This window comes from Chiroxiphia lanceolata, chromosome 4 (genome assembly GCF_009829145.1).
Source record: "Chiroxiphia lanceolata isolate bChiLan1 chromosome 4, bChiLan1.pri, whole genome shotgun sequence".
NCBI classification, from domain to species: Eukaryota; Metazoa; Chordata; class Aves; order Passeriformes; family Pipridae; genus Chiroxiphia; species Chiroxiphia lanceolata.
Genome location: NC_045640.1, coordinates 33,928,089 through 33,942,572, shown reverse-complemented (window position 1 = coordinate 33,942,572; position 14,484 = coordinate 33,928,089). Strand labels below are relative to the sequence as shown.

The window sequence follows — 14,484 nt, the reverse complement described above, 5'->3', positions numbered from 1 at the left end:
GCCAAAGTCTCTGTGTTCTCTTTAAACAGTGTATGTTGCTGTCAAGATCACATTACTTTAATAGCACAAGATTAAAACCCACATTGTTCACAAGCACAGAAAAGTTTTATTACTTTAAGTGGGATTGCTATTTCAGTCATTTCACTGACATTGAGACTATTTGACAATAGAAAGATACATCTCGATCAAGTCATTGACTTTTAAATATTGAAAACAAAATAGAGCAACAGTGACTAATCATGCTTTAGACACTACCATTCTAATAATTGTTTTAACAAATGTTAAAAAGTCTTAAAAATACTTAGTCTTTCTTTGATAACCTCTCTCTATGTACAGCCAGAGCCTCTTCCAGTTTCATATTAATATTCTGAAAGTGTCTTTCTGCTCCTAGAATTCTCCGTGACTCCATCAGAAGAGCAGGGAGGCTGGAAGTTCCATACTGTTGATATGGAAATAAAATTACAAGGCAACATTTTTAACTCTTGGAAAGATCATTTACATATCTGTAGTTATTTTTCCTCTATCTGGAAGGGCACAACATGATTTTTAAAAGTGAAGAATGGCCAAAATTAATAAGAGTGTCTTATGAAATGCGAGGATTTCCCTTACAGGTGGCAGGCATGTACCTTTGTCAACAGAAAATACCACACCAGGTCCTGGGTAAAACAGGAAGGAATTCTAAGGCTACATGAGGAGTTACTCTGGCCATGTAATAAAAGCACTGTTCTTAGCATTAAATACCTTACAGAACAGACATGGAAATACCAGAGCTTTTCCTTTCTTTGAACAATAACAACAAAAGGAATTAATTACTTGTTTCTCAGTGTTAATCTTTCTTCAATTTCTACAAAAAAGTTACAACTGAGAACAACTGTTAGGCTTTTATGTTCTTTCAACTCCTGGACGTAGAGAGCAACGCAGCGGAATCCTCTCTGAAATACTTTAGCTTTTAACATGGGACCAAAAAGAGTGAGATACTACAGTGCAGTTACAGCAGTGATTCTCAAGTTGCTTCCACAAAGACAATTAACAAAATATTGCTATTTAATATAACTTAAACGTTAATACAAGTGCCCAGCAGTCCAGGAAAGAAAAAATGGGGAGGAGGGTTGTGACCCAGAACTGTTCAGAAATACATGCAAAATTTGTACTTACTACCACTTTTTCTTTTGGGTTTTCTTCTCTATAATCCAAACAGTCTTGCCGTAGTTCCTTTAAATCAGTAAGTAATTCAATTGTTTGCCTCAAGGAAGATTTCCTTTCCTTTATCTCAGCATATTCTCTTTGTAGTTGTGTCAGTTGTGGCTCAGCTCTGAAAAAGAATCAAGGCTTTGATGTTTGTATCTGCATGTTTATTGCATGAATAACTATGAACATATTTCCTCCGAAGAAGACTTGAAGGAAAGGTTGCTCAGAAACACAGAACGTAGGTTAGTACAGCATACTGTTTAATTAGAACACTAGCATATTACTTAAATAGGAGCATGAGTCCAAATCCACCAAAAAAACCCCAAACCTCTCTTTCTCAAAGAGGAAACTCTTTTTGTGAACTCTTTTTAATTCTCAAAAAGAACAGTTCTTTTGTCAGACTCAAAATTGTCTTTTGAGTCTGACAATGTAGCTCCTCTCTCTTAAGCATTTAAATTTTCCAATATAGTTTCTTTAGGTGTTCTCCTTCTGCACACACCTGCCTGCAGGCTGAGGTGTTCAAGTGCTTATGCTGAAGCATACTCAGGATCTACAAACTACCTACACCTCTGGCCTAAGTAAACTGGAGGGCTCAATCCATTACAATAGCACTCCAAAAACTGAACACCAACAGCCATTTTCATTCAACAGAAAAAAGCTTTCTTAAATGACCAAAGGATTACAACAGAACACATAAAAAATGCGAAGACAGCTTTCAGTCTGTGAGGGAGTTCAAACCATACTGAGGGATTAGTTCTTTGAGCATAATTTATCCATAGTACTGCAAAGTTACACAAGCTCTCACGGCCATAGAGAAAAGTGCTTTTACACTGTTCTTGTTGACCTAAGCCCCTGGTTCCTACAGAGTTAACTTACGGAGTGACGTTATACACAGCTTCAGTATAAAACTTGTCACTAGCACCAATGGGATTTGGGGAAGCCTAATGGTTCTTCCAAATAACATGATTTCTATGTTGTTTATCTAAATGACTCTTAAGATTAATGCCAAGTTAGAGATGGGGAATTGCATGGCCACATGAGATGAAAGCAATCATGTACTGAGAGGAACGCTTGTCAAATTGCAGAGGTGAAATACAATCTCCCACCTCAAAACCAAAAATGTCCTATGTATTACTTTTGTAAATTTATGATACAGCACCTTCGCAATTCAAATGGTAACATTAGTATTTTCTTATGAGCACATGGTGTGAAACACCATCCTAGTAACTGTTTAGCTAAGAGAACTTGTGAGAATGACTATCTAGGCAACTGATACATGTAAAGGAGAGGTCATCACAAGCTTTTGTAAAAACATAAAGCAAGACAGCAAATAAAATGAAAAAAAAAACAAACAACAAAAAAAGTTACTTTCCCTTCTGAGCTACAAAATACAGATTCTTTAAAGCTCTTCAGGCTATTACTGTGCATCATTAGAAACATACCAATTAGCTCTTCTCTGAGTTGCACCAGTCGCTGCCTTTTCTTTTTGATGTTTGTTACTGCCTGAAACAATAGTGAGCAAAGTCTCTGAAACAGTTTCTGCAATTTCAAAGGCAAACAACTCATATTTGATTGGCTTATTTCTCTGGGATTTTATGCTTCTGATTCTCGTGGAACATTCCAAGATATCACACCTTAATAACTGCCATATTTTACATTTGTAGTTTAAACACTTCAAAGCTGTTTAAAAACGTCAAACTTTTATCTCCATACCAAAATTTCTCCTAAGGAACACTCAATTTACAAGCACACAAAAGGAGATTGTGACATTTGAACACAAACATGACCAACTCTAGGAGGTCTTTGTTTTAAAAATGAAAACTAACATGAAGCTATGTTCAGTATGATTGCCATAACTAAGCTTTCTTTAATATAACATCCAATTTAAAAAAAAAAAGCAACACCCAAAACTGATCCTAAAATTAAATTTAGCAACTAAAAATCTGATTTTAAACAAATGTATACGAGTCAAAGTAAGGATAAATGTGAGTGTCTGTGAATTCTATGTGTATTATTTTACATGCTGAGTAGCTTGCCATTTCACCTCAAATCAACAAGACTTTAGCATATTAATTGTTACATCCCAGAATAAGCCTCATGTTGACCTTATTTGTTGAAAGCTATTTTGTCCTTGAAAAGTTTGTAGAAGATGTTAATCTGGGCAGAAAGCCAGACAGTGCCTATGCTTCTCTTAAATCTCTCTGCTCTAGGGCATTCACCTCTCCCTGATAAAACCACTGACACGTTTTTCTGCTCTTACACTGGTTCCTCCTCCTGTCAACATTCCCCAACTGCATTTTCAGTAAATTACTACTCGCTCTGAATGAACAGAGGAACTGCCTTCTTCTGAACAAAAATTCTGCATATATTTAGGGAATGCAGTTCCCATAGACTTCTTTAAACTAAGAAATCCAGTTCTATCCTCACAGGTCACCATCTTTGCTGCTCTCCTAGATTTTTATATTCATTTGTGTTTCTTGAAGGTTAGCACTCAATATTTAATTAGCTCTCCAGAGGCCTCACAAGTACTCATTAAAAAAACCCCCACCTAACTCCAAAAAACCAAAGAGTAATTCAGATGCATAGACACCTACACATCCTAATGTGCATTCCTTCTTTTTACCCCCTATAGCAGTATGTATGGAGTTTGCATTACATCATATTTACTCAGATCTTTTCCAAAAACACTCTGGTGGTTCCCTATCCCCTATTTGTGCAGTTGGTTCTGTAGTACAGTACATCTTTCTGTCAATTGTTTTATTTCTTCCAGTCAACTTCTTGAAATTTCAATGCCCACTACTGTATGCCATACAATCTAGTGATATATATGTATTTACCTTAGCATTTTTCCTCTTCATATTCTTTAATTCCTGGACTCCCGCTATCTACAGAGGAAAGAAGAATTACAGATTGACTATGGATCTTGAATTCATCACTATCCTCCTAAAATCATGGCTGCAAGAATTACTTTGGAATAACATAAAAATAACATATTTAAAAAACAACACTGTTTCAAAGTGAGATTACAAGTGTATCACTTGTGTATAGAGTCTTTCCTCTCTCCTCATGCCGAGAAAGACTGTTGCACAAAATTAGTTAGTGCAAGTAATACTGGTTGTACCAATTACTGTAATACTACCTAGCTTAAGTTTTCTATAACTTTATATATATAGGTATAAATCTAGTCTTTTTAAAATTTATTCCTTCTCATGAAACACTTAGAACTATAGTTTTAGTACTTATCCATTGTACTTATCACAAGTCCTACAAAGTTCTGAGTTCATTTCCCTCCTTACAATTAGTGAGAAGAAATCTTAGTCTTCCTAACCAATAAGCTTGTTACAGAATCCCAGAATCGGTCGGGCTGGAAGGGACCACAGTGGGTCATCTGGTCCAACCTCCCTGCTCAAGCAGGGTCATCCTAGAGCACATGGCACAGGACTGTCCAGATTGCTCTTGAATATCTTACAGTTATGTTCAAACTGCTAATTAAAAAAGGATGATTTTCCCTGGACTATGTTAGAGGCCTTACTCAGGCCTCTAAACAAGAGTCACTGAGATGTAGTATAAAAATTAAATCACTGGCCTTTTAAAACTCTAGTCCATGAGGTTTTAAAACAGTGTTTGACACAGCTGTTATGCTCATTCAAATTATGCAGCCCTCCAGTTTTCCTACATAATGATTTAGATATGACAACACTTCAGGATTATTAGATGCTTCCCTATTCTCAAAAGCTGACAATTTTGCCAAGTACCTGCATGACAGCAGTGTGTGTCTGGAGGCAATTCTTATGAAAGCCTGCAAAACAGGCAGCAAATCATACCTGCACACAACAGACTCTGGTTTTGTATTATTTATACTGACAGTAGATTGGAAAATTTTACGTACTGTAAAATAAGTGTGTAATGGACAATATAAACCATAGGCATTTCTGACCACAAAACCTGATTTATTTCTGGTGTACTTACAAGATCGGTGATTTGGCCCTTGAAAGCGGAACAGAAGTCATTGATAGCCTTTTCTGCAAATGTTTGATCTATGCTTGTCTGGAGAAGTCAGAGGACAAAACACAACCCACTTAGTTCAGTAAAGGGGAAAATCTCATCCAAAAAACATTCCTTTAAGTAATGAAATAAAACCCAGCATTAAGCAGCTAGGCAACTGCAGATCTTTCATATACTAGCAATAGCTTAATTTCTACCTTGAAAAATGTCAGCTGAGATGTGGCACTGTTTGAAAAAATATCAAATCCCTGCAGACCAGGTCAAGATCACATATGAAAAAACATTTGTATCACAGAACAATCATTAAAATAACATTAGAATGTAACCATGCAATACTGCATTCCCCAAATGACAGCCCACTAGCAAAAACACAGGTAAATCCTTTTTAAAACTTTGAATATTCAATCATAGGAAAGCAGAATATTTACCTGTAATTTGCTGCTATCTTCTCAACTTCAGCCAGAACAACATCCAGTTCTGTAATATCTCTAGGAGATCTCTCCAGCTCTTTGGGACACCAAACCTGTACAGAATGTGGGCTGTCCACTGAAACAACAGAATAAACATAAGTCTTGCATAACTCAGGTACATGTTCTAAAACAATAGAAAAATTATTGTTCCCACGATCAAAATAACCATCCAAATTTATGAATATTTTAATATTAAATTTGAGAAGAGTGATATATTATTTCATCTGTCTTCGGCTGAACAACTATGATAGATTTATCCAGAAGCCCTTTAAAATTGGGATGATCAATCATATACAACTTACTCTTAATCATTTCAAGCAAGTCCAGAAACACATTAAAAAACTAACCGATAAACTACACACTGACTGAAGACATAATTTTTTGTCCTGTAAAAACTATAGTCTGAGTTTGGGCAAGAATCATGAGCTTTATATTTGTATTTTATTTATATTTATTTTATTACATTTATTTCATATTTGTATACATTTTGCATTTATACCATATATGCTTCAAAAAAACCCGTATATACAAATACATTTCCTTAGATTTTGCAACAGTATTATTAACTAATTCCACAAAAAGTTAAACCATGTTTCTTCACACACTCTCAAATGTCAGTGTAGTACTACAATATGATGGGTTCAAAGGAAGCAAGATGACACAAGGGGCATTCCAAGTTCTGCCCCAGCTGCTGCTCCAGGCTTCCAGACCAAGGAATGTACTGACACCTCTTACAGCTTCATATCCACGGCCCCAGACTTCCCTCCAAAGGGAACCAGTCTGCCTTAGAGGGATAATGCACACAATGTTTTACCCCTTCAGGAGCGAATAGGCAAACCATGGGGATCAAATGCGGGTCTATGACAAAACTGAAACTAAAATCTTCCATTTCTTGAAGCAATATCGCAGAATCACAGAACATGCTGAGTTGGAAGGGACCCAAAAGGATCATTAAGCCCAGCTCTCAGCCCTGCATAGGACCACCCCCAAGAGTCACACCATGTGCTTGAGAGTACAGTCCAAATGCTTCTTGAACTCTGTCAGGCTTGGTGCTGTGACCACTTCCCTGGGGAGCTTGTTCCAGTGCCCAACCATCCTCAGGGTGAAGAATCTTTTCCTGATATCCAACGTCAACCTCCTCTGACACAATTTCAGGCCATTCCCTCAGGTCCCGTCACTGGTCACCACAGAGAAGAGATCAGTGCCTGCCCCTCCTCTTCCCCTCACAAGGAAGTTGTAACCTCAATGAGGTCTCGCTTCAGTCTCTTCCAGGCTGAACAGACCAAGTGACCTCAGCTGCTCCTCACACGACTTCCCCTCAAGGCCCTTCACCATCTTCACTGCCCTCCTTTGGATGCTCTCTAATAGCTGAATATCTTTCCTATATCGTGATGCCCAAAACTGCACACAATATTCAAGGTGAGGCCACCCCAGTGCAGAGCAGAGCAGGACAATCCCCTCCCTCTACCAGCTGGCGATGCTTTGCCTGATGCCCCCCAGGACATGGTTGGCCCTCCTGGCTGCCAAGGCACTGCTCACTCATATTCAACTTGCCAGTGACCAGGATCTCCAGGTCCCTTTCCGTGGCACTGCTTTCCAGTGTCTTGTCCCCCAGTCTGTACGAATATCCAGGGTTGCCCCATCCCAGGTGCAGAATCCAGCACCTCCCTTGTTGAACTTCATATGGTTGGTGATTGCCCCGGCCTCTAATTTGTCGAGGTCTCTCTGCAGGGCCTCTCTGCCTCTGAGGGAGTCAACAGCTCCTCCCAGTTTTGTGTCATCTGCAAACTTGCTTAGTATCCCTTCCAGTCCTGCATCCGAGTTATTTACGAAGACGTTGAAGAGCACAGGGCCCAAGATGGAGCCCTGTGGAACCCCACTAGTGACAGGTCACCAGTCTGATGTTGCCCCATTTCATTATTACCCTCTGTGTTCCACTCGTGAGCCAGTTGCTCACCCACCACATGATGTGTTTATCCAGCTGTGTGCTGGACATTTTGTCCAGAAGGATCCTGTGAGAGACAGTATTGAAAGCTTTCCTGAAATCCAAAAAGGTTACATCAACTGGTTTCCCTTGATCAACTGGGTGGGTTACCTTGTCATAAAAGGAAATTAGGTTTGATAAGCAGGACTTCCTCTCATGAAGTCGTGCTGGTTGTGACCAATGACTGCATTGTCTTTCAGGTGTTTTTCTATACCTCCCAGAATAATCTTCTCCATAAGTTTATCAGGGACTGAAGTGAGACTGACGGGTCTGTAATTTCCGGGGTCCCCCTTCTTGCCCTTCTTGAAAATCAGGACAACATTCACCAGCTTCCAGTCAGCTGGGACCTCTCCAGATTCCCAAGACCACTCAAAAATCATCAAGAGAGGTTTTGTGATGACATAGCCAGCTCTTTGAGGATTCTGGGATGAATCCCATCAGGCCCCATAGATTTGTAGGGGTCCAGCTGGAGCAGCAGGTCCTGCACAATTTCAGGGAGTTGGTCATTCTCACAGTCATGGTCCTCAAGCTCAGGGCACTGAGACCCCCTTTGTCCATCATCTGAGTTGAAGACAGAGGCAAAGAAAGCATTAAACACCTCTGCCTTGTCTCTGTCCCTGTTTGTGAGGTGACCACCCTCATCCTGTAACGGGCCGATGATATTTCTATACTGCCTATTGCCAATAATGTATTTGAAAAAACTTTTTATTGTCCCTCACATTTCTGGCAGCTTCAACTCCAGCTGAGCTTTGGCTGCACAAATTTTCTCCCTACAGTGGTAAGCAGCATCTCTGAGTTCTTCCTCTGTCTCCTGACCTTGCTTCCACTGGGCATACATCTTCCTATTTTGCCTTATCTCCAAGAGTTTGTTGCTAGATGCCAAAAATTAAAAGCATGGAAAAACATTCATCTCGAATGAGGAAAAGCTATATGAGAGTTTTGAAAAGTCTACTTTACCAGAAGGGTCTGATGTGCTCTCCTCTGAAGGTTGCTTCTTTTTCGCCTGGAACTGAGTAGCATTCAGACCCTTCTGTGATACAAAAAGCAGATTAACTTCCAAAATAAACCCTTATTATTAATTTAAAATTCTGAGAGATGGCAATTAGGCAAAAAGCATTTCCTGACTGAAACATCTGTAACATTTACAGAGGCTCGTTTCACCAGAATCCCAGCACAGTGACCACACTGCTGCAGGACAGCAGCTGCCTGACTGAGCTGCCCAACTGACACGTTGGCCACTGGCCATGCAGTAGGACTAGGAACATGTTAAGGAGCATAAGGATGCTCAGTTCAGCACAGTCATTGCCCAGTATTAAGATTTCTCTGATCAACACTGCCTGCTCACCTTCCTTTTCACCCCCATTCTGTCCCCATTCTTTCTCTACTTTGACTACTTTGTGACACCAACAGCACTCCTACAAAAGTGCTGCATACATCCAGTTTAACATTCTGTATTGAATTTCACAGCATCATTTTCAGCAATTCCAATAAATTTCAATATGTAAAAAACCTTTTATACAAACTACTGCACAGCTTCTTTTATCACAGGTCTACTTTTGAGCCTGCAGATGATTAACTTCCTCTGTATGTCTGGAAGTGGGGCCAAGAGCATTTTACACTAGTTGTGAGTAAGTGTGGAAAAACATTCATTCAAAACTGGATGGCTTTTTAATTCTAATACACATTCAAAATTAATTTTATCAGTATTCTTTTCTCTCATAAATTTGTTTCAACACCGAAAAAGCACAAAGGATTCATATTCCATCTAGTATGCCATTCTTCAAGCACATGTGTTCTAGATACAAAGAAGAGATTTAAAAGAATGAGAGAACATATTCCCAACTGAAGAAGAGAATAGCCTACAGGATCCAGAACACCTCCCTATTATATTATATTCCATGCTGACATGATGACTGTAGCTTTAAGCATTTCACTTGTTATCTCTCAGGAATACTTTGAGGATTGATTATTTTGGATACAATTAAATTGGCAGTACCAAGAAACAAATGGAAGGTCTTCCTCTCACCCCACCCTCTAATGCAGGCATGGCAAGAAGTAAGCTAAAATTAAATTGACCTGATAATACTTAGGCAACTTTTTGTGTACCACAGTCTCCTTAAGAGGTCCATCTCCAGCACCAGCTGTTTTGAGTATCTGCTTATCACCATTAGATGTCTTTGATAGATGCATTTTTTTACTAGGAAGAAAGAAAACATACACTGCTGTACACTGAGAAAGAATGATCTTCACCTATCTACACAACAAAACAAAAATCAAAGTAACAATAATCTCACAACATACTCTCATACAAGCACTGTTACTGTCTTGCTATTTAATTCAAATTAGAACTATTTCAGATTTAAACCAAATTTGATTAAACAAATGAGAAACATACAAAAATTTGAATTAAAATATTTTTAAAATAATTTTCTCTGTTACATATAATTTGACTGGCTTCTACCCATTTTTCAATTTTTCCATCTTTTAACTTTAGACACCAGCATTTAGAGAACTAATTAATACCTCACAGAGACATTTTAAAATCCTTTCAATATAAAAACTGCAGTAAGTACTGTACAGCTTACAAAAGGCAGACTCAGATTTACTCTACCATTTGTTTTCTACAATCTTCATCCTCACTCTTTTGGTTTCTGATCTTGGGAGTTTTCAGTTAGAGCATCTGTTTAATAAGCAGCTAGGGAAACTCAACAAATAGAACGTTTTTCCCACTTAAACTAAAAATCTAAAGATTAAATGCTGGCAATTCTATTTTTTTTTTCACCAGACCTTCTTTCTGCATTTTGCCTTTGCAGTGCTGAAACATGACCAAGTGACTCGTTTGTGAGTGTTCCTCTCCGTAAGCATCCACAGCAGTACTGTGCAAAGGGTGATCTATAAAGAACAGAAAACAAATTGCATGAAAACTGCCCCCATTTCTTAAGGCAAGGAGCACTGCTTGCCATTAAGCATTTAGTTACGGTATTTGTGGTTTGCTAGCTATTAAAAAGGAAGTTCTTGTTAAAAGTATTATTGGAGGATTAGAAAAAAATATGTAGTGAAAAGTTTTACATACCCAGCCACCTGCTATTTCTTTACAAACTCAAAACAAAGGTGCAGGAAAGCTGGGCAGTACATATGGCACATAGTAGGCAAATATTTTGTACAGTGTCTTTAAAGTCTCTCTTTGCTATGGCATACATAAACCTTCTACATATTAAACACTACTTTCCAATTTTTGTTAATATAGACTTTAAGCTGCTTTATTGGATGCTATAAGAAGACAGTTACAGCTGCTACAGAATATTGTAAATGTAGAATTCTTAAAGGTAGCTACCAAAATAGATTAGAACTCTGGAACTTGGGGTTTTAGCATGCCTTCTGTAGTATAAATTTTTTTTCAAGCACATTGCCACATAAATTTTGTCTTAGTTTACATTAGTGTCAGTGGGCATCCTTTTTATAGTCTAAATACGTAGCACAGAAGTGAGGGAAAGAAGAGCTTTTCATCTTTCCGGTTCGCCCTTATAACAACCCTCTTGCTAAATTATTTATAGCTCATTTTCAATGCTCTTTCTAGTAGTCACATGTATATTTCCATGATTTTCATAGAGTATAACAATTACAGTTGAGAAATAACTATAGCATTTTCTCTAACTTCAATCACAGTTTTTCAATTATTATATATATATAACACAATAATAGAGGACTTCACTCAGGAGCACCTACTTCATCTAAATTGATTCTCTGTCTCTATACTGAGGCCTCATTACAGAAGTACAATACAAAGCATGGAAATGGTTTTAAATCCTTCACCAAAAATTGTATGGTTTTATGTTATTTTTTTAAATAAGATTTGAAACTGGCACAACAACATCCCTGTGAATGTCCAAATTTGCTGCCATGAATACTCTTACAATAGCAAAAATTTCACTTCATAATTTCTGTAGCTTAACAGAGAATAACTTAAGATATTGAACTTTGGGTTTTAAATGTAAATTCTTACACATCTGCAATATTATAATGTGTGAAATTCTACCATTCAGATATAAAACTTGAATAGCCAGTATTTTTCTGTTAACTTTTACTTGTACACGTTACAGCATTATTCTTGTTACTTCCTAAATTATAGAAAATAACATAAAAAACTCTCTGTCTCTCCTGTCCATTACTTTCTCTGGCAAAGAAACAATAACTTTTCCTAGGTAAGCACTGAAGTATTTTGCCCTTGTGGTTTGTTTGTGAAAATCATACATTAAATGACATTCAAGTTAATACTAACCAAAGGAATCATCAAGCTCCTCCAGGTGTTTTGTTTCCGCTACCTTCAATATCCTTGAGACATCAGGTTCCTCAAGCAGAAGTGATTTCCAGCGAAGATTGGAATTGCCTTTGTGTTCCTGGATGGGTATGAAATTAACAGCCAGTTTATCCAGCTTTTTGAATGCACAACAAATTAAATATGACAGTGAATTTCAAGAACATTTGACTAGAAATACATTTAATCAGGACCATATTAACTACTGAGCCATGGCATAAAGTATTTGAAGCATGTTTTTTCCTCAGGCTATGGGTTTTCTCCTCTAAGAGAAGTGATAGTATAAAACATGTACATTGCACTATTTGACACTGTACTCTAGTGTGAGCTTTGTCTTATTTCATAAAAATAAGTATGCAAGCTTAGAAGTCTTATAACAGTCTAGTATCTGATTTCTATGAATTGTGTCCTTTTTCTTCTCAGGCATTAAAGTATTTCTTCTTTCATCTCTATAATAAATAAATTTCCATCCTTGTTCAATTTAATTATTGTCATTTTAAAAAACTGAAAAGTTATAGCGTAACCTTATAAAAAGGGGAATTTTTAAATCTAGGATTACATAGACACTTCTGTAAAACAGAAGGGTAAAGGGAATGACACTGGTTTATGAAACAGTTGTGTGTCATTCTTACCACGTGAGGGCGAATTTCTTACTGATTTGTGTGAATGCATGGAGAGTGAATTATAAGCAGAAAACAACAACTTCCTGAGCTTTTTAATTTTACTAGTGCTTAGCAGTGCCCCACAAGTTCTGTTATGGTACAAAATACAGACACATCAACTCTTTCCTCTACAAATTGTTCTCTTTTCTTTTATGAGACTGTTTTTAAACTTTTGCCTGTTTGAAAGTCACTGGTCCATTTTGTACTACTCCCAGACGGAAAAAAAAACCTCCATGCACAAACCCCAAGCCTGCCCCAGGAGGGACTGCACAGCAGTTCCCAGTGCCTGTGCAAAGCAAGCCCTGCATTAATTCCTGTGCATCCACCTCCAGAGACAATGCCCTGACTGCATGGTAACACAACACAGAATCACAGAATATCCTGTGTTGGAAGGGACCTACAAGGATCATTGAAATCCGACCCCTGGCTCTGCATAGGACCATCCCCAAGAGTCATACCATGAGCATCAGAGAATCATCCAAATGCTTCTTGAGTTCTGTCAGGCTTGGTGCTGTGACCACTTGCCTGGGGAGCCTGTTCCAGTGCCCAGCAGCCTTCTGGGTGAAGAATCTTTTTCTAATATCTGCCCTAAACCTCCCTGATGCAACTTCAGGCCATTCCCTCGGGTCTTGTCACTGATCACCACAGAGAAGAGATCAGTGTCTGACCCTCCTCTTCCCCTTGTGAGGAAGCTGAGACCACGATGTGGTCTTCCCTCAGTCTCCTCTTCTCTACCTGTACAAGCCAAGTACCTCAGCTGCTCCTTTTTATGGCTTCCACTCTACACTCTTCACCATCTTCTTTACCCTCCTTTGGATGTTCTGAACAAAAACAAAACACGGGCTTGTTTGAATTCTGCCCAACCTAGCAAAACCTACCTCTAATTTATAGCTTGTATGAGTCTTCTTTATTTTCTTCTTCGAGGACATTTCGCTATTCAGTATATGCTGAGGATAAAGTCAGTGAAAAATTGTCCCCGACACAAATCAGCTTTCTCTGTGTCAGTACCTGGGAGAGAACGAGAAATCTTTGTTACTTCAATTTATTAAGCTCAGCTCACTCTAAAAGCAGTAAACCCACTTCATTAGCCTAGACCGACGTATAAGTTCTATATAGCACGCATCAGTTAGTAACGAGCCAGGCACATAGAAGAGATAAATCGCGACGATGCTGTTCAGGACCGTACCTTCGCTCCGCCGCTGCAGTTCCCCTCACGCAGGAGGTCCCAGCCCGCCCCGCCGAGCGCCCCAAGGCGGGCAGGGCAGACCCGACACTCGTCCCGCTCTCCCGGCCCCGTCTCCCCGCGAACACCAGCGCCCCCCGGCCCGACCCCTCAGGGCACAGTCCCGCTTTTCCCGCCGCCGTTCGAACGGGGCGCGCCGCCGCCGGGAAGGAAGGAAGGGAGGGAGGGAGGGAAGGCGCGGGGAGGAGCCGCCGCGCCGGAACAGGAACAGGGACAGGGACAGCGCCGCCACAGCCCAGCTCCGACGCCGGTCGGGGCCGAGGGAAGAAGGGGGCCTACGCCGTTCATTCCGTGTTTAAAGAATTCACACAACCATCACTCTGCTGAGTGTTTTTCCATTAATTAGTCTGACTGAAAAAAAGACCAAACAACCACAAAACTCCACATTTTCTTCTCCCGCCCCCCTTCCCTGATGCTGTGCATCTGGAAAGACAAGTGGACGAGATTACTTCTGTAAAGATAACTTGAAATCTAAGACCAAAAACTTGTGATAATAATTTATAACACACAAGAAACAGTACTTGCTATAATACCGTGCAAAAAAAAAAAAAAAAAAAAAAAAGTAGGTTTTACCTTGAACACTGAATTCCATCTCTGGCATTTAAATTACCCATTAA

At 39.1% G+C, this 14,484-nt stretch overlaps 1 protein-coding gene across 1 annotated transcript; it reads right to left on the bottom strand.

The window, feature by feature from the left end:
• Positions 1-86: 86 nt before the first annotated feature.
• Positions 87-13,927, bottom strand: CENPU (centromere protein U). Its single transcript, XM_032686408.1, is given in 13 exon segments — positions 87-439; positions 1,156-1,313; positions 2,631-2,691; positions 4,026-4,073; positions 5,158-5,230; positions 5,622-5,739; positions 8,605-8,677; positions 9,754-9,844; positions 10,435-10,489; positions 10,492-10,539; positions 11,927-12,044; positions 13,503-13,632; positions 13,811-13,927. Coding segments are annotated over 12 exon segments (1,032 nt in total). The 5' UTR covers positions 13,554-13,632; positions 13,811-13,927; the 3' UTR covers positions 87-301.
• Between the last annotated feature and the right edge of the window lie 557 nt (positions 13,928-14,484).